Source organism: Rousettus aegyptiacus, unplaced genomic scaffold (genome assembly GCF_014176215.1).
Source record: "Rousettus aegyptiacus isolate mRouAeg1 unplaced genomic scaffold, mRouAeg1.p scaffold_m13_p_17, whole genome shotgun sequence".
Lineage (NCBI taxonomy): Eukaryota > Metazoa > Chordata > Mammalia > Chiroptera > Pteropodidae > Rousettus > Rousettus aegyptiacus.
The window spans coordinates 28,740,633-28,761,618 of record NW_023416292.1 but is presented as its reverse complement, the minus strand read 5'-3'; the positions used below and the strand labels follow the sequence as shown (position 1 = coordinate 28,761,618).

The 20,986-nt window shown below is 47.5% G+C and overlaps 1 protein-coding gene across 7 annotated transcripts in view; it reads left to right on the top strand.

The window, feature by feature from the left end:
- Positions 1-20,986, top strand: part of PDE4DIPP2 (myomegalin) — a 152,098-nt gene that overhangs the window by 35,290 nt on the left and 95,822 nt on the right. For 6 of the 7 annotated variants that reach the window (XM_036234995.1, XM_036234996.1, XM_036234992.1 and 3 more), the window contains exon 4: positions 10,237-10,347. In XM_036234995.1, coding sequence (XP_036090888.1) covers positions 10,237-10,347 — 111 coding nt within the window. Of the gene's footprint in view, positions 1-9,827; positions 10,024-10,236; positions 10,348-20,986 lie in introns of those variants that run through there. The other variant, XM_036235001.1, reaches the window with a different exon arrangement.

The window sequence follows — 20,986 nt, the reverse complement described above, 5'->3', positions numbered from 1 at the left end:
TCTGGGTCTCCGCTGCCTTTAGGGCCGGCCATTTCAGTGCTTCTTGAGCGTTTCTCTGTAATTACAGCCTTGGGAAATGAGGCCACCAGTGAACTGCATCTTTGTTTTGTTTTTTAATGGCATCTATGCTCCCCAAACCACGGTGCCCCAAGCCTACTGGTTTTGTTTTCACTGGTGTTTTGAGACTTTCGAAAAGATATTGGGTGGGAAGGGAGGATGGAGGGAAACCCTTCTTTCAGAATCATAAGCACAGACGTTTCTTCTTTTTTGGAGTCATTCCGCAGAATGCAGCGTCTTTATCCCTAAGCAACATTGCCAGATCTGTATCAATCATTTTTTTTTTTTTTTTTTGTAAAAACTATGAATACAAGGAATGATTCTGGGAGCTGCAGAGGACACAGAGATGCTTACAATTTACCATTCTCGAAGATTAGGGGCATAAGAAATTTAAATTACAGAAGGCTTAATTTAAATATCAGGCAAGGTAACAGTGGAAGAGATATCACGAGATTAATTGCCAAACATATGTATGTCTTTAAAACCTAAATATTAGGAAAACGTTTTAAAATATTTTATTCTCCTCTTCACTATATGAAGAGAAACTCGTATTTTTCTTCCTATGGACCTTGAGGAATTTTCATTCCAATCCTAATTTTCATCCTAAGAATAAAAATTTTAAATGGCAACAGAAAGGACGATACCAATTAATGTTTATCGCGCGCTCGGAGAGTGCCGGGCTCTGTGGATGCGCTCGAGCTGCATTGTCTTTCTCGGCTCTCCCAACAGTTTTCTGAGGTTGACACGACCGCCATCGTCATTGGTTCAGACAGGGACCCTGACCCTGTAGGGAGGCTAGTGGTTGCCAGAAAGTGCCCGAGCCAGGATCCGAACGGAAGTGTGCTGATTCCGGAGCCTGCGCTCTCGGCCACACTTTCACTATGCCTCTCTGCGGACAGCGGTTTCCTCCTTCATTCGTCTGTTTAACCCCTCATCCCCTCGGCACGTGGTGCGCCCGGTGAGCCGGGCCCTAGTCTAGCCGTTAAATACACGGTGATCAACTAGGAACCTATGAAGAGTGGCGTGTTCAAGGGCGAACGTTTATTTCAGTATTTTTGTACAAATAAAGTATTAGAAATACTCTAATTGTTATTTAGTAATTTAACCATCAAAGTGAGGATCGATTAGTTCAAGGATGACATATACATACAATAGCACGTCGTAGAACAGTGTCCTGGCTTGGAAGGATGTCCATGATAACAAACTTAAGATTAAACAACAAAACAACCACGATTTGACTGTACGTTACATAAAATAAGATCTAATTTTTGAGGGAGAAAAAAATAGAAATGTCTGGAAGGATATTCACCAAAATATTAATAGTGATTTGATTATGTTTGGGTGGGCGATGAGATTAGCTGTGATTTTTTGCCTTCTTTATGAGTTTCTATATTGTCTGGCTTTCTAATAATGTGTTCATTTTATTTATCTAATCGTTTAACAGGTGTTTCTAAAGCATTTACTATATACGACGTAATGTCTGAAGCACTGCAAAGACAATAATGAATAGGTAAACAGGGTTCCCGCCTTCATAGAGTTTACAGATTAGCCAATAACGACAGAACGTAAATCACGATGATTACACAATCTATAGCCGGGGGTCCTAACTCAGTCCAAAGGGTGGGAGGATTCGGGAAATGTTTGCTGGAGGAAACCACATCTAACTGCGACCTGAAGAAGAGTAGGAACGAGCCACTAAAACGGACTGGGGGTGAGAGAACTTGCCGAGGAAGCCACGTGAATCACGACACAGACGAGAGAGGGAGCCCTAGCAAGTTAATGGGTCTCAGGGCGTGGGTGCTAGAAACGTGGAGAAGAGTTGATCCTGGAGAAATAGGGAGGGAGAGAAGCCGATATACAGGGCCTTGCAAGTTATGCAAAGGCTTTTGCATTGTGTCGGAGCCTCCTGGGGGAGCTGTTGGAAACTTTTAAAGAGGAGGAGACAGAGGCGAACCTCTGTTCCTTATCCAGATTTCCCTTTTAGAAACATCCCTGCGGCTTCTGTATGGACTCTGGATTGGAGGAGTCGGGCTGAAGGCAGAGAAAGCAGTTAGAAGGCTGTAGCAGTATTCCAGGAAAAGGCTGGTAGTGATGACAGTATAAAGTAAGAGAAACGAAAGAGAAAGATTTCAGAAGCGGAAGCGACAAGACTAAGCAATTGATTGGATGCACGACCAGGGATGGAGAAGAAGCCCAAGTACCACCTACCACCGATTCATTTCTCGGCTCCCATCCCACACAGTCGCCCTGTCATTGTGACTGTCCGGAGCACCTTGCACTTCCCCTTTAATATCGTGATCAATTTCTCCAAAGTCTCTCTTCTGTTAGAATCAGGACTCCAGGGTCACAGAGACGGGGTTGGTGTCATCCACGACTAGATATAGTGATCAGCAGAATGCCTTTTTCTTTTTTGTTGTGTTTTGGATGAATGCATGATGTCAGGCTTTCTTGCTTGGGCAGCTACTAGGGGATGCCATCCGCTGAGCAAGGGACCAACTGGAGCAGGCATGTGGAGCTCTTTTATAACCATTGAAACAACAGCAACAAAGACCAAAAGCCAGTAGAGTGACTTTGCGTTTTAGAAGTAAATTAAGATCCTTCTCGTCCTTGAGGGGCACTAAATCTAATTGGTGAGGCGGTCAAGCAGATCATGCCAACCAGAAGAGTAGGAAGCGCTCAGGAGGGGTCCTAACCGGGGCTTTCGGGTCACATAGGCTTGCTTTATAGGTGAGATCTAAACCGAGTCCCTAAGGGCGAGCTGGAGATAGTTCCCTCCGAGCTGTGTGGGAGGTGAAGAGAGTGACATTCCAGGCTGACACCGATACCCGTGAAAAGTCCTGGGGGCAGCAGAGAGCATGGTGCGCTCAGAAAGAGGAGGCTTGTTGTCATGGCTGCTGTACTGGAGCGTCCACTGGGGTTCGGTTCGGTAGTCTATCCCCCTACTACCCTCTACTCCTGGCCAAAACCTTAGTGTTGCAACCACGCTCGTTCATGGTATACTGTGAACTCTTCTGTCTAGACAAAGTCCTAATTGTGCCTTTGCGATCACCTTCTCGCCTAGAGAAGTATGGAGAAAAGCTGCTGGAAACTCTAGAAAAATAGGTGAGGCCATACATTGGTATGTTCCCCCTGAATACTGGAAGTTCAGCAGATACTCTTCCTGGGTTGAACCAACCATGAGCAAACACCACCAAGTCCTGCTGGCTTTGATCGAGCTGAGTTGTTGATACAGAGTCCAGTTTGGAGCCCAGGAGTCCCCGGGAGCTCCCAGCGTCGGTGCAGCTCAGCTGTCATTTCTGCCATGGAGCTCATTTAACTGTCTCTGACAGCACTATTTCTGGCCAGGCCATTTATTTTTGGTGGTTAGGGAAGTTATTTGTTTTGGTTTAGTTTTATATAGTTCATAGTGCTCTAATGTGATGATGATGATGATGACGCCTTGTTATTCCAGGATTGGGGGTGGCGTGGCTATGGTGGTGGGGTAAGGCAAGGGAGCACCATCTGAACCCCTGTCCTTTATCCACATGATGCTGCTGACTAAGATACGGTTATTTATCCACCTGATGTAATAGCTCTGTTGTTAGCTCTCTTGTCATCCGGCCAGTCATTTCAAACACAAGGCTGCTTAGAGCATGGGTATCAGTGTGCTTTTGAGCTTTAGGGGAGAAAATGGAGTGATATTATTGAGACCGCAACATTTAAAAGATTCTGGAACTTCTGGAATTATGTAAAATTTCAGAAACCGAGTTTCAGAAGAAAGATTGGTTTATATCATGCAACCCAAAAGGGAAAAAAGCCAGGTCTGTAGAATTCACAGTCTGCTTTCTGAAGCAGGCATCAACAGCTGATTTCTGGACCACTAGGCAGAAATCCCTGGTGGAAGTGGAAGGGTCAATGAGCAGAAAACCAAGTTCATTGACTTCGGTCGATATTATTCTTGTTAGAATGGTCTGCAAGAGTTAGGCACGTTCTTCAGGACAGCCTAATGAGCGGTTGTCCCGGTGTCAAGGAAGCGCGGGTCACGTTTACTTAGTCCTCTAGGGCTGAGTCCTAGCTCCTGTGCGATGACTCTTAACAATATCCCCGACAAGTGATTCTTTAGTTTCAGTCAAACCCCTTTCGTGTCAAGAAATTTACTCTCTCACAATACAAGTGCTCAATAGATATGCAATGCATGAATGTATAGATGGAGTATGGCAATAAGTTCACTACATCCAACCCTACTTGAGAATTCATCCTTGTGCCTGAATGATCACTGCCTCCCTGTAATTGCTAGTTTCATTCTCTTTAAAATAGCTTTTTAACACTATGAGCTATTTCACGAACAACAGGAATATACAAGGAATGATAAAACGCCATCCATGTACCCAATATCTAAATTTTACCAAATATTATTTTCACTCTGTGTGCCTCAGATCAAAACACAAACGTTAGCATTACAGATACAGTGGCAAGCTCCTTAGTGGCCTACCTGGGTCCCCGGCTCCTGACTCCTTTCCTACGGTTAATTACTAGTAATTGTCCCAAAGTTACACAATTAGAAAATAGCAGAACTGGGATTTGAACTTAGATCTCCTTGATTCAAAAGCTTTTGCTCTTCCAAAATGCCATACTACTACACTTAAATATGCATAATAGTGATAACATTTATGGCCTATTCGTCAATGAATAGTACAGTGTTAAAGGTTATGTAAACCCTAGTCTCCTGTTCCTCTAACATTAACTTATTTAAGAATATTTTTATTTTCATAAAATGTAAAGACAGGAATTATCACAGATATCAAATTAGCAGAGTTTAAGTTGCAGAAGTTTTATTATACTTGAAAAGAATGTGTCAATCAAGATGATTAACTATTTTAACTGGAGTGGAACTTTTGTCTTTTGGAGGGAGAATGGTAAGAGATTAGTATGTTTTCAAGCATTTTCATTACAAGAGCTGTCTGGGGGGTCTGCATATGATTAGGCAAATGTGAAGCCGATTTTTCTTTGAAGGCTGACTTGACATCTGTCCATGTTAATGCAGCATGACATACAACAGCTGGCTTGCAATCCTCCTACTATTTTTGGCATTGATCGAGTCCTTATTCAAGTCTTAATTCCAGTCTGGGCTAATACATTAAGAAGCAGTGGGAAGAATAAACTAAGGGAAGAGCATGTTTGGAAAAAGTATTTTGAGAGTAAGGATTTTCAATGTACTGTGTAAAAAAGGAGGAACCGAGAGAGAAGCATTGTCGCTTGCTCAAGAACCCAGTTTCTTTAGTTCCCAAGGGAGGCAGCGCTTGTCAAAATGCAGAAGCCAGAGGCCCACCCATGAGGGGCCCCCATGTAGTAGGTCTAGTGTGCAGCCCAGGTAGGTGCCTTTTTGTTTGTTAGAGCTACTGAAGATAAACAAACATAAGCAATATACAAACAAAACATCTTCCTAGTGAGCAGTTCCTGCCAATTCCCCCATCTGCCCCCCCCACCCCACCCCTTTCTCCTGACCCTTTGTCCAAACAGGGAGCCAGGACCTGCCTAGACATATGTGTTTGTTTCAGACCAGTCGGCTCTCTGCACCTTTGCTCATACTCCATGCCCGGGACCTCCTGGGAAAGGTCAGGAGTTGGGTTTCAGGTGTCCCAAGTACAAGCGGTCTGCATTCAAGTGGAGACTTCTACTAGGAAGCAAGAGACCTTTCTGCAATATCAGAAAGTCGTGAGAGCAACTTAAGCAAGCTGGCAGTGTTTAACGGATCAAATCAACAACGAGGACAAAAGAAATATATGTGGAACACTTACCTATGCAGATATTTAGGGAGTGTTTCCAAAATCCTAAGCGATGAGGAGACAAAGGCACAAAGTACTCCTTGCCAGCCCTCAAAACACTCGAGTCTGGTTGGGGTGATTAACGAGCTGTGACTACGAGGTCGAATGAAAGTTACTGGAGAGATTCTTTTGGTTTTGTGGGACCAGAAGAAGGATAGGAAGACACATAAGTCTTTGACCCTTTCTTCGGGCAGCTTATAGACTAGTTTGAGAGACATAAATATGGGGTAAGTTAAATAGCTTTAAAAGGTGTAAACGACCGGTTCTTCAAGACAACAGAAAAGCAATATCATGAGGCAGCACGTGAACACTTGCCAAGCGCTAATATTTGCCTTAGGAGTTCCAAAGAGGACTAAGTCTTTCCAGGCTGGGCTAGGAAGGACCGCTTTGGGTGGGATTCAAACTAGGACTTGAAAAAAGAGGCAGGGAGTCTTGAGGAGATGTGATGGGGTTTTCCTTTTTTTTCTGAGAGTGATGAGATGCCTGGGAAGGATTTTAAGTGAGAGAGATGACAGGCTAAGATTTGAGTTTTGGAAACATCACTTTAGCTATATAATATGGAGAACGGATGGCTGGAATGGATTCTGGCGGACATGACAGAGACTTGCAAGTCTTCGCTATGAAGCTTGTAGTGAGAATGGAACTTTGAAGTTGAACTACCTGGTAAAGAGTTGGATATGTAGGGCTAGATCTTGGGTAAGAGGACTCGGTTGGACTAATCATTTAAATACTCACTTCAAGGAGCAGAAACACACACACACACACACACACACACACACACACACACACACACAGAAAAGGGGCCATAGAGAGAGAACAAGGGCTCATTGACCGTAAGAGGAAATAAGCATTAACGAGCAGAAAGAAAATTATCTAGCCTGGGTAAGAACATCCTGCATTCTTCTGTGATTTTACTTCTCATAAAACTTTTATTAAATGATCTCACTTGGCAAAAGAATCCAAGCACACATCGAAAACATTATCAGACACTGATCTTGAGTCTGGCACCCTGGTTCTCCTCGTGTGAAATAGAGGTGGTAATAATTCGATTATCCCTGGAGGAACTTAGACCAAGAAGGGGCCTTAAAATTCACTTAGTTTCCAACTGCATTTTGTAAATGAGAGCAGCGAGGCCTCTGGAGAAATGCAAGTTCAAGACATATAGCTGTTTAGTTATAGAGCTGGGACCAGAAAAGGATCTTCTTGAGTTTAAATTTAATCTTTTCTCTTCCCCATGCTAACCAAGCCTAAGCAGCATTCATTTATTCCAAAAGCACCATTTTAACAAAAATAGCTAGTGAATTTTTAAAATCTACATTTTTGTCAGAATATTTTATCTTAACTTGCCAACAGTCTGTGGTACACAATGTGTTGACTACTTAGGATTCAAATCTATTCGAGAGACCACTCAGTTCTAAAATTGTGCCTTCCCTGGGCCACTTTATCTGCTCAAAGTTTTTCTCTTTCAAAGCAAAGTGCAAGTACAACCCGCAGTGAGGTTTTCTCTCATTGCCGCAGTAAGAATTAATCACTGTGTCTTCTGGGTTCTCATAGATGCAGCGTTTTTCGAAGTTTAGAATGACACATATTAATGCGCCACGAAATCAATTCAGCAGGGTCACACCCAGAAAGGGAAATAGAGTGGCATCGGAGGGCCTCACACACAGTGATGGTGACGTGACCAGAGGGCGGGGTCCTCTCCCATCGCATTGTCCAGGTTCTTGGTGTCTGGAACAAAGAATTGAGCAAGACACCGAAATAGAGTAGAAAAGTTTTATCAGAAGGGAAAGTCCACGTCCAGAAGTAGAAGCGGGACTGAGCACGAGAAGTGTGGCCTGGAGACAAAGCCTTCGGGTTTTTATCCCTGTGTGCTGAGGGTGGTTACTTTTCTTAGAGGAGTGGGCTTCCTTGATTGACAACTAAGATTGACAGGACTCAGCGAGTCATCGTTTTGGTTCTAGGCATGGTTGTTCCCAGAATTCAGTCAGTTATAATGATATTAATGAACTTCCGGGCATATGCATCATATTATAATGATGGCATGATGAGGCTCAGGTGAGCTGAAGGTTGGGCTCTTCATTGCGAAGGTGCGAGTGACTGGCTTAAACTGGTACCTAATTCTCTGCCTACTTGTTTCTTCGTGAGAGTTAAAAAATGCCTCCTGGCTTGCTTAATTGCGGTCAGATTAGGGTGGACCCCTTCTAGGATAGGATGACCTCGGTGTCTTTGCAGGCAGACCCGAAACCCCCTAACTTTCCTGCCTAACTCTTTTCTAAGAGCCATGAACCCCTTTATTATTAGTATGGATGTTAAGGGGCTGAAGGTCTCTTCTTCCGTATCTGCTTCCTGCTGAGAATGGCCTCAGTCCCTGCCTACAGGGGTTCAAGGAGCTCTTTCCCTCTTTGCCTCAGTCAGGGCAGGGTCTTGGGTTTCCTGCAGAAGTGCCACCTCAGTCCCTAGACGAAGAAAAGAAGATACAAACTTATTATTTAAATCATATATCTATCAATTTCTATTATTGATTTGCCTGTTAAGTGAGTAAAGGGAAACCGGGCTTGATTTATATATTTCTTAAAGAGTGAAAAAAGACCTTTGGCCTAAACTCCCCTCCCCCCTCAGACTCCAAGGGCCCTGTCTGACTTAACACCATTTCTGCTAACTATGGGCTGATGACCCTTATCAACAGCCAGAGGATCTGAGTCACCAGTTTGGGCAATTATCAGAATTTGAGTGAGAGGGCCTTTTTTCTAAAGAAAAAAAAAAAAAAACTTAACTAGGTTTACTAGGAAGATTAACTCTGCAAGAGATGTCCCATTTCATTTCCTGCTGAAAGATTGAGAATTTTACAAGCGATGTCCCGTCTCAGTGACGTTACTTTGTGAAACTCATACTGCATTCATGTGTGTGCGCCGGATTACAGTGTAAAATGTAAAAAGCGTGACTACCCCAAGCTCGGAGGATTAGAGTGTGAAACACACACCCACGGCTGCGGTGCTAGGTAGCTCTCCGAGAGTCGGGGCTGCCTTCATCTCTGTACCCCTCATGTTCAGCATACGCCCTGGAAGGGACCCGAGAGATGTTGATTGGAATTACTACGAAGAGTAAAGAAAGAATTAGAAGAATGAAGAGCCAGTAGGTCGGGGAGGAAGGGAGTACTTGAATTAAGTATCAACTTTTTAGTTTTCTTTACTTTGGTCATGAATACTGATTTTTTTTTCCCCCCAAACTAGTGTCATTGCAACCAAGAACCTGTGTTTGGTGTCTGTGTGTCTCGCAGTCACCTTCGATGTCCCGCGTGATGTGGTATAAATAACGCTTCCTACTAATGCTGCAGCTGTCATGTGAGGATCTTAAATCGCTTTGCGAGCAGGATCTGGTGATGAGTGCCTGGCTCCGCTTGGCCGGTGCCTGAGTTAAGAACCGGTGGCTGGCCGAAATCTCTGGGCTCCAGGCTGCCGCCCGCGCCCCCTCCCGCTCCCTGTCTCCCTCACCCCCCGTGGGGAGGACCCTGGACCCTGCTTTTCTGTGAGCTTGTGCAAAGACTCCAGTGAACTAGAAGACTGGCTCTTCCCGTGGGTGGCTCTGCTGTCTACGGGGAAGGCTCATGGTGATAAAGGCTATTTGTCTAAGCGCCTCAGGGATGGATAAGTTTGGTGAGGAAAACTGGGAAGGAACTGATGAGGGGTGAGCCTCTGGGCCATCAGAGGACATCGGGGACCTCTCTTTAAGATTCGCACCTGACAGAACGGGGACATCTGACCCGAGGTCACCATTTGTGTACACAAATCACGTGGGCCATTTGTGTACAGGTGATCTCTATGGCGATCTCTATTTCTTGCTTCTGGCCACACTCCCTTGAGTTTTAATGTGCAAATCGGCCACCAGGAACTTAAATACCGCGCCCCGCCCCCCTCATTTCCTTCTCTTTTTTGTAACCCCAGTGTCGCCTTGAATTACTCCCATGCCCCATTTCCTGGAGGCTCCAGGGGGTGGGAGTCCCTCCCCTCTCTTTTTCGAGAAGCTGTTAACTGTCTACAGCTGGGCCCGGGCGGCCCCGGGAGGGTGACAGCTCGGGGCCCGGCCGGGAGTCGGGTTACACCACTTGTGTCTGAGTTCAGGCAGCATGTTCCTCCGTCAGGAATTCCGCAAATACCTCCCGGAGGTAAAAAAGGAAAGTGCGCGGGGCCGCAGCGCCCAGAGCAGCCGGCCGGTCCCGAGTCCCCGAGCGCGCGCCAGCCGCCCGGGCCATGTGGCCGTAGCCTCCGCAGTGTCCCGGCCGCGCGGCAGCCGCGCGGTGCTGGGCTGAAGGGGGGACGGGGCCCGCGCCTCCCCATGGGTGCCCACCATGTCTAATGGATATCGCACTCTGTCGCAGCACCTCAATGACCTGAAGAAGGAGAACTTCAGCCTCAAGCTGCGCATCTACTTCCTGGAGGAGCGTATGCAGCAGAAGTATGAGGCCAGCCGGGAGGACATCTACAAGCGGGTGAGCGCGGGGGCGCGGCGGGGAGCCCCACCCGCCGGCGGGGCGGGGGCCGTGCGGCTGAGCGAGGTGCGCTCCCGCGGGGCAGGTGCGTTCCAGGCCAGGCTGCTCACCTTCACCGCGAGCGACCTCGGACAAGCCCGTTTCACCCTTTCGTGCGGGTTTGCAGCGTCCTTCTCCGCTAAGAGAGGGAGCTGGGTGAAGTCAGAGCCTGGAACTCCCCGGGCGGAGCTGGGCAGAGCCGTCGGCTTGGGGGCTGGTGTAGGACGTCGGGTCCGCCTGGCCGCCCGGATGCGGACTGAGTAGCAGAAGGGGGAGCTTGGAAATGTGCATCTTCAAACAAGCCCCAGAGGTGACTCTGAAGCAAGTTGTTCCCTGGTTGCACATCCCACCAGAGAGGGGCCGCTTCGAGCTCCAGCTCAGTGGGGACAGAGAAGGATACTGGGGCGCGGGGGGGGGGGGGGGGGGGGGGCAGGGCAGCAGCTGAGGACAGTCCCTGAGAAATTCGTGTTCGTCTTGAAGATGATTATCTTAGACATTTTCGGTCAGAGGACTAGTTCACCTTGGAATGAGGAGGAAAGGGTACCCGGATGGAGTAGCAGCTGGCCCAGAGGGGCACAGCAAGGGACGGCTGTCTTGACTGAGGGCCGGATGATTGGCCTCGGGCAGAGAGATGGAGGGGGCTGGCCGAGCCGAGGGCGCGATGAGACAGCACCTTGGTTAGAGGACATTGGGCCGTGTGGTTGACAAGGACTAAGCGTCCTAACGGGTCACCACGGTATTGGTTTCCTCAGCCCCCTTAGTGTCCGAACAAGCACCGAAGTGACCCAAGTGACCTGGAGCTGGTCACCTCTGATTTTATCAGAGATTTTGAGTCCCCGGCTGTTTACACGAGGAGACCGTACGAATAATATCACTGTGTATGCCGTGTCCCATAGAGAAGGCTGGGAACATTACAGGTTACCAAATAATATCTCAGATCGGACTAGTAACTGGTACCTACAAAACCCAAACGATTATTCGATAAATTCCACTAATGTGGACAGCTAAATTTGGGAGATAGAGGCCTATTTTCCGTCTTTCCTGGATTTCCAAGAGACGGGGGACTCACCTTTCACCGCTTTTGTGGCTAAGTAGTGATGTGTCTCATTGGAGCTCAGGGGTCGGGAGGGTATTGCCAGGTGAGGGCTGGTGACTCCAGGAGCGTGGGGGTGGGGGAGGGGGTTGAGTGGCTGCATTTGCCTCAGGGTAGAAATATCGACTGGTTCACTGCAGAGGGAGTACCTTTCCCTATTAACTGCCCCCAAAGCGAAGCAAAAGGATGGGGCAATTACTTAGATAATTTGAGGAAAGAGTTTTGTTTTGTTTTTTTTTTTTCATCTTGAATCAAACGACTCCTTGAACCCTTGGTTTCGCGCTCTGCCCTGCGCTGGCTTAAGGGGACAGCCTCCAGGGAACACTTTAGGTGGCGTGTGAGAAGGCGCCATTGCTGTCCTGGAGGAGTGTGGTTCACAAGGTTATAGAAGCCGCTGGGAGTGAGGGGCGGCCCCAGGGCACTGTCACAGTGCAGAGGTGACAGCCATTTTGTTAGGCCACTATCGCCATTCGTCCCATTTGGGAAGTAGACATGACCCCGCATCTTTCTAGTGTTAAGTAGAGGGTAGTCAGGCGGCTATATAATTTGAGGACCTCGCCCCGTGTCTTTCTAGTGTTAAGTAGAGGGTAGTCAGGCGGCTATATGATTTGAGGACCTCGCCCCTCCTTTCCCTTCTCACCCAATCTTTGTTCAGTCCCCCTGTCACATCGCTCATCCCGTTTGGCGATGATTTGGGAAACACTAAAGCCTTAAGTTAAAATGCTCTTATTCGGGGAAGGAGAACACGCAAAGCCATTATCAGTCATTAACAGCAGAGTCGAAATTAGTTTTTCACACCACGTAGTGATGATGAGAGGTCGATAGGAACCAGGTGGTTTTGTTTTGATGGAAGGACAAGGGATTAGAATGTCACCTTATCAGGAACCCTGGACAACCAGGGGACCTAGGCAAGTAGTTTAACCTCTCTGAGCTCGACCCAGCCCTGTAGAGCCCGCATTAAGATTACCGCATAGCACCATAGGCACTGAAAATCATTCGTTGAGAGTATGGATAAATAGCAGCCGTAAAGATTAAAACAGAAGACATCAAAGGACTCGGTTAAACTTCACAGCTTCACGTACATATGAGGGGGTAATAGTTATATGCCTACTAGTAGTAATAGTTATTACATTTTAAAATGAGGAGGAGGTTTGCCTCTTTTAATCTCATCCTCAGATATTTCCATGAATATGTTGTCAGGAAGGGGGAGAACCCCTCCCCCAACCCTGCCCCACTCCTGCGGTTCTTATGGCTAGACTAAATAATAAAAGAATAAAATTGACACAAGACTGGATTAACGGGAGAAAAACCGATGGAATACGTGTGTCCGGAAGAATCACAATGTAATGTTCAGATCATAAAGTGTGGCTCAAGGAAATGATCAAATCGGGCATCTGTTCATACTTTTTTCGACAAAAACAGACAAACAAAACAATACGTTTGTGAGAAATTGATAGGAGAACATGGGAGATCTCTTTTCCTGCTGTTCAGTGAGACAAAGGAAGGTCAAGGTGCCCTTCCGGCACCCACTGCTTGGGCAGCAACTTTAATTCAAAGTAGTCGATTCGCCACTGTGGGATATTTGGGGCCTCTCAGGTTCATCCTTGTTAGTCACATCATGATTCTGCGAGATTAGAACAATTGAATAACAGCCATGTTAGCAAGATGTCAAAGGTGACATCCGATGCCTCACTTGGTGAGTCAGGTGAGTCCGACGGGAACTGAGAGCCTTATTCTGTGACCAAGCTTAGCTCGGTTTTTCCTCGGTGTTGGAAGGAGACTTCTTTAAATATAGGGAAAACATTAAATCACACCCAACCGAGTTAGAGTCTGCAACAATTTGGGTGCTGTGTGCATGATTCTCTTAAACAAAACCAACATTTGGGAAACATATATCATAAGTCAGTTGCGAATAGTAATTATTTTATCATTTCACTTATTTTAGCTACTGCAGATTTTTGTTGACCTGTTTGTGCTTAGGAGTGAAAACTTACTGTCTCGAGGAGAGACAATCAATCAAACTTTTTACCAGGATGACTGCAGGGGAGAGAAATACAGAAAACTTTAGGAGACAAGAACTGGAGGGAGGTTCCAGGTGGCAGGTCCTTTACGTAGCAGACTGAGAGACTGAAATAGGTATAATCCTTCCGGAAGCTACAAGGATTTTAATTAATTGTAAAAGAAGTTACAAGAGTTAGAGAATTACATAAAAACCTAGAACTATCAACTTCAACACAAGTAAATAAAAAAAGGAGTTAAAGGTTTCTCTTTTCCAAGCTGTTGAGAGAATTCGGAAATAATCTTGAGACTCATGCTAGCCGTGAACTAATAATACAGTGTTTAAGCTATCCATTAAGCTCCAATTTCTGTAAACAATGAAACACAAACAAACAAACTTAGAAAACAGATAGGGCGTATTCCTGACTGGGTACCGCTGCCCCCTCTTGGTAGCAAGTATTAATTGCAGGTTCAGTTTTGGGGGTGACAATTTCGAACATATAAAGAAAGCAAGGCAAGGGAAGACCTTTGCAGCGGGGATAGCCCCTGATTCTGGAGCAGAGTGAGAAGGTGCCATGTGTGGTCCACAGCTGAGTACGTCCCACTCCCAGAGAGAGTGGCTCGTTTGCATTTCTGGACTGCAGCTGCTCTGGTAAATAATTTCTGGGTGGCAACTCGGCCGATTTCATTGCCGTTGATTATCTGCTCCTGCCTCTTCTCATTATAGCCGAGTGCGCCGCCACTAGAAATATGTTCGACCCTGGAATTTATGCAATCCACCGCCGTGTAGTAAACACCCAGTCCCTGAACAGCGCGCAAAACCACTATCCGCCGTGTTCTGCCTCATGATGACTACTTAGTTGTGAACTCGTGTGAGTTTATTATTAACCACGGTGCTTTAAAAAAAGATTGAAGTTTCCATTCTGAGAATGGAATTTAAAATCTGACGGGGCCAGATCCGATAATTAAAGCATCAGGAGAAATTGAACGTCATCATCCTGGACCAGCCAGAGTCACTGTTTAAGCATGACGTAATTGATGCTAGACAGCTACCGTGGATTTGGCCTCTAGCGAGGAGTTGAAAGAGTTGTGTTCCATTGTTTTTTTGAACTTTAAATTGCCTTACTTCTCTGAGCTGTGGGTTCTCATCTTTGAGATTGACGTAGCATGTTTTTTGAAGTCGTGGTAAACAGCCTCCTGACCGTACTCGCCTCCGAGTGTTTATCATTCCTACTCTTCTGCTGTCACTAGGCATACTGGCTAAGAGTTATGAGCCAGACGGACCTGAGATGGAGTCCTGGTTTTATCACTTGCTACCTGTGTTAACTTGGACAAATACTATAATTTCTCTGAGCCGAAGTGGATGTTGTAATAGCACCTATCTTATAGGGTCTGGGAGAGGACTAAATGACCAAATTAGTTGAAATCAATATAACAACTATCATATAGTAAGTCCTTAAGAAATATTTGCCCTTATTGTGACAAATTGAGAGATGACAAAATTATCCAGATAAGTCCAATTACTGGGCATTTTTTTTTTTTACTCCAAATCAGTTTCTTTTTCCTCATTAGTGGATTTGGGGCCATTTTCCAATTTGTCTCAGTCTTCGTTTTAATTTGCCTATGTGTAAATAACATAATATAATCCCAGTATCCCGATTTCAGCAAATTTACTGCCATTCTCGAATATAAAATTGCTCCTTCGAAGAGAATAAGAAAGGCTAGGTTCGTTAAATTCCTTTTTTTTTTTTAAGTAAAAGGTTTTAGTAATGGTACAAAGTCCTTTGCTTTATTATTATGACTGTGATTGGTTATAATTCAAAATTTTTTATTTTCTTGGTTTAATACTTTGTGATGTCCTTGGACTGGTTCTAAATTCAACTTATTTAATTAGTTTATTTTTTGAGACATATCTCTTTTTTCAATTGAGGTTTAATTGACATATAACATTATATTAGTTCCAGGTGTACAACATAATGAATCGATTTATCTGTATACGTTGTAAAATGATTACCACATCCACCACCCCAAGTAGTCACAAATGTTTGTTGTTGTTTTTTTTTTTTCTCTCGTGATGAGTATTTTCAAGATCTACTCTTTGTTAAATTGCTTTTTGGCCCACTGACTGATTTTCTTTAGTTCTAGCCCGGTTTCTTTAGGCTTTTGGTAATACGATGACTAACAACACACATGCAGCCGTAGTGTGCTCAGCACCCAAAAGTTCAGTGACGTCCCAATGAACCCCATCGGGCCGTACGATTTCAGCACCCGACTTGAACCAATGGGAGACGATGACTGAAAGATGAGTAGCTTTGAGGGATATCGAAGGTGGGGACACATGGTTTGGACTCAGTCCCAAACCCTTGTCCCTAACCTCCGGGAGCCTTAGTTTCCTAAAACGGAGACGGGGATTCCTGCCCTGCCCTTCTGTCGTATGTAAGCACATTTAACGTGTTAGATCTGAAATACAGGCAAAGGATCGTTAGTATGCCGCATACCTGGAGACGCGTGCAGAGAGTGTGCGCCTCCCAGATTGCTGTCCGAAGTGCCGCTTGTGGCAGCTGTCGCAGAGTGACTGGCTCTCCTCTTATATGAAACAGAGCTGACTTTGTTTTCACAGTCGGATGCCTCGCTCAGCAAGCTGCTAACGATCCCCCCTCTCCACCCCGTGTTTTACTTGCATGGACTTTATAATGCGTATAATAGAGAAGGGAGAAATATAAGTAAAGAGAGAGAGAGAGATGAGAACACTTTGGCCGAGCTATTTTGAAACAGCTCTCTGGAAGCTTGGTGTGTCCAGGTCTGCACCCAGCGTGCGTGCTCACTCCGTATTCTCGCTTTTGCCGGAAACAAGAGCCTGGAAGCAAGACGTGGACAACCGAAGTGCTTCTGTGTTGATGAGTTTAAGTAGTGGGCACATAGACTGAGGCTCGGTGCCATTTTAAAGACTTGCGGGCTTTATCCTGAGGATGACGAGCCGCCGATGAGCTTCGAATGGCAGGGAACGCCTAGATCCTTCTGGCGGGTGGGGAAGCGGGACTCCAGGAAGACGAGGCAGGAAGGCTGGGGGACAGACGGGCCAAACCAGCTATGGAGACCGCAGAGAGAGCAGTCGTGGCCGGGGCAGGCGGGGAGGCCGGGGCGAAGAGGCGGGGCATAGAAAACGTTCAGGACAGTGGAAGCGCTCCGTGCGACCTGGTCATGGTGGGCGCGTGTCATTCCGTACCTGTCCAAGCCTGTGGGACACACAACACCGAGGGCGAAGCCTGATGTCAACTGCGGACCCCGGGTGGCAGTGAGGGGCCTGAGCAGGTGCGGCGATTGCCTCCCTGTGCCCCCCGGGCGGGGAACGTGGCTACAGAGGAGGCTGAACCTATAACCGCTCTAAAAAATAAAGTCTACTTTTAAAAAGCTGAAAAGTAAAACTTTTTACATTTTAATAAGAGGTGACGAGGGCCTGAGCGAGGCCCCTGGTGGCAGGGACAGAAGGCGGGGAACTGCTCCGCGAAACACTTTGGAGGCAAATTATCTGTAGGACTTGGTGATGGACGGGGTGGGAGGTCGAAGGAAGGAGGTGAAGCCGGCAGCAGGTCCCGGCGAAGACACGCCACGCCACGTTCTCCGGCCCCCGGTTCTCTGTGTGCAAAATGAGTGGGCGGCACCCGGCTCGGCACCAGCACCCCTCCCAGCTCTGAAGTCCTGTGACTCTGAACCGCCTCTCTGGATACTGTCACCCTAACAGGGGCGGCCGCTTCCCTTCTGCCCGTCGTCGCTCAGCTCCTCTGGTGCCTTCTCGGCAAAGGAGGGGCCGGCAGAGCTGAGGTGGCGTCCACACTGCCAGCCAATGTCGGGAAAATCTAGCGCTGTTACCAGGTAGCTGCAGTTATAATTAGCCCGGTTGCTAGGAGAAAACTGAGCTTCTCCAAGCGCGGACAGCCACGGAGACAGCTTTTCCTTACTTGACGAACTGACGCGTTTGCAGAAACAACGTGGCTATAGATGGAATGTTTTTAATGTGTTTTTGGAGAACTCGGGTTTTGCCTAGGGTATACCATATGCTAAAAGCGGCATGTAGGCCTAATCAACATCTTATGTGCGTAGGAGGAGTGGGCAAAGTTCTGCTTTGAGATATAGATAGATAGATAGATAGATAGATAGATAGATAGATAGATACTTTCACCTGAAGGGAGATAAGTAAGCGAGTAGCATCACAGTTTGGAGGTAGAGAAGATCTGGATGATAATCTGTATATAACCCCTTCGCTTTGTAAGAAAGCCTTTTACTTTAAAATAATTTTAGACTTGTAGATAAGTTACACAAATAATAGAGAGTTCCTGTATACCATTCACTCAGCTTTCCCCAAATGAATAAACCCTTTATTTTAAAGGAAACGGAGGGCCTGAATAATAAAGTAACTTGCCTAAGGTCACACAGCAAATTAATGGCCAAGTGGGGACTTGAGTCACGAGGCCTTGCTAAAAGGCCTCCCTGTCTGGGCACTGGCAATGGCTTCCTGGATCTTCAGCAAAATTTCAAAGGATTTGGTATGCATATCAGAGGTTTAGAGTTTCTTGCCCTTGGCGCTACTGGTCTAAAATCGAATATAGACGGCAGAAACTAGAGTAATTCACAGAAAAAGGGTTCTGTACCCAGTGCCAAAAGACGGTATTTCGTTCCTCAGCCTATGTCCTCCTTCCCCAGGAGTTTTATTTCTGTTTCCAAAAGCCACTGGGAACATTTTTTTTTCTTTCTTTTTCTGCTTCCCACTCTGGCCTTTGCCATCTGGTTTAAGTTCAACTTCACAAACCTCCCAGCAGGATGAGGTTCTGTTAAACACGAAGAAGGCACAGAGGGGGGGCCGTGTGCCCTGGAAAGCACCCCAGCCAGCAAGCGAGGGAGCAGCTAATCCACCCCCACACCAGAGGCCAGCGCCCGGCTCCCTTGCAGTACGTGCCGTTCCCTGCGGAGCTCAGGGTAGTCGGTGGCTGGTTGCCAAGGAGCTTCAGAAGGGACCTGAGGCCACACTGGGCAGGCAGTTACCGTCCCGTCACTGGGAAACCTGGCTTGAGGGGGTTGGGAGTAAATGATAGGCACTAGCTGCCTCGCGATGCCAACGTTTCATCTCCCAACCTCACGTAAGATGACTGCGCTGCCCCGAAGGGCAGGAAGCCACCACTTTACACCCACAGGGCCTGAGACGCCCACACTGAGGCTGGAGGAGGAGCCCCCCCCCCAGACGCCCCCCTGGGTGAGTGGAGGGACGCCACCAGCATGAAGGCCGTGACCTGGAGCTGCAGAAGGGGAGCTGGTACTGCTGAGGGCCAGAAGGAAGGACGGAGCGGTTTCAGAGCGTCTCTCCGAGGCCAATAGGGGGCCGGCCGCCCCTCTCGTGGGCAGCCTGGCAGACCTTCCTGTTCAGATTCTCGACAAGCTGGGTCTAGGCTCAATACTGACATCGACCTTGTCCGATCCACCTGGCACAACTCAGCTGATGACAAGGTGTGCCGTCATCACTCCGCTCCAGAGTCAGGAACTCCTGGGTCCGAGGGTCTTTCTTGGCACAGAAATCAAATGGAGGTGGGGGACGTCGGGGGTCCGAGGGGAAGCGGACCCCTCAGACGCGGCGAGCAGTCTCTGGTCTTTTCAACCCTTTCCCACTCCCCCCACACTATGGAGGAGCCCAGTTTGCTGCCAAACCATTTGGAGCCCCCGAGGGCTCAGACGGAGTCAGGACGGTAGCACCTGGTCCCTGCCAGCCGCCCGCAGAGCCGGGAGAGAGGACAGAGGGTTCCTCAGCTCCGGAAAGCTCGGTTACGGAGGGGGCTTGCCCACACGGCCACAGGCCGAGGGCGGTGGTGTCAGTCAGAACTGGACCGCCCGCCACTTCAGCCTTTCTCTCCCCTCATTCTGTTACCGTCGGGCTGATTTGAACTTTGGTGTTACCCAGACGGCAGGGGCTGGGGATGATGGCTCGGAAGTGTCGTTAGCATTTTCCCTCGGTTCTTCCTTATTCACACAGTGAAGAATCACAGGTCGGTGAGATGTAGTATATTTTAGAAAGACGAAGCACCTCCCAAGGAGGCACGTGGTGTTAGCGAGGAGAGCTGTCACAGCCCTGTAACGACCACCACCACAATAACCAACACAAAAGGACCCAGAACGGGGAATGTCTGCCTTACATTTGGGCCGCGATGGGTGCTTCCAGAGACGTTCCTACTGATGGGCGAGTGAGCTCATTTTGATTGACACCTAGCTGCTGTATCACTCTGCCTAGTGCGCATGTGCCTACCCAGAATTCTACTACCATTGGGGTGTTCTTTGGGGGAGGGGTCTCTGGGCTGGGCCCCTATTCCTTTGTTCCCCTGCCGCTCATGTCTGACGAGCTCCCTAACAATTTGGCCCTCGACTGCTGGCTTCCCGACTCCTCTTTCCTCTCCTTCCTCTCCCGTTTCTCCTGCTTCTTCGCAGTGTTAGGGGGGTGTCAGGCTGCGTCCCTGGTGCCTCGGGGTCTTGGTGTAAGATGGAGGACCATGAGCGGGTGGGAGCAACGCCGCTGCGGACTCTGTCCTTTCTAGGCTGTCCTCTCCCGAAGTTTCACGCCCAGGTCTCTCTCCTACCTTCGGGGCTCAGTACTCCCCCCACTCTTAGGCTCTTTCTGTCCTTCGTCCCATGTCCTCTCTCCTGTCCCCAGGCTCACACGCGCACGTGGGAAATAAATGCCAAAGGCTTCGCGTTTCATGCACGTTTAACTCGACCACACGGTGGTCCTGTGAAGTTGGTGTCTTGTCCCCGTTTATCTTGGGGCCAGATTTGCCGCTCACAGCCCCAGGAAGTGTACCAGGTATCACAGCAGCTACGTGGCCTGATTCTTCAGTTAATAAGCAAGGCCTTGGCCCACATTCTTTAGAATTGGAAGTGAGTCCCTCTTTCAAATGCAAATGAAGTGTTTTTTAAAGTGACTAACTCTGCATGGTATTAAGTTCTGACTAAAGAGAAAAGAGAGAACTCTGGTAAAACCGGTAGGTATCTATGTTCATAGCAGCTTTCACGGAGACTGTGGCAGGAAGAGGCGGCGTGGCCTCACTGCTGCGTTGGCCCTAAAAGGTGGCGTCGACCTCATTTTTACTTGTGAAGCTGGTACAGAGTGCCACGTGGAGTAGAAACCGAGCCGTCCTTACCGCCGGGGCGCCATCCTGTCAGACTCGTGCTGAGTCTGGTGTAGAACTCCAGAAATACAGAGGAAATTGGAAAATATCGAAAACAAAACAAAAATTAGAAAATGAGGCTTCTGAGAAAAGGGCAATGGAGCTGAGATTCTTAATTTGAAGGAGAGCAAACTCCGGGGTGACCTAAGAGTCAATTTTAGGTGCTCGAAGTCTCAGTATGTGTCAGATAATCATTTGCTATGTCTTGTCTCTGCTGAGAAGAAGAATAGTTTGATCCTAGTTTAAACACATGCATTAGGCCTCATTCATTCGGAAATATTTTTTGAGCACCTGGCATGTTCCA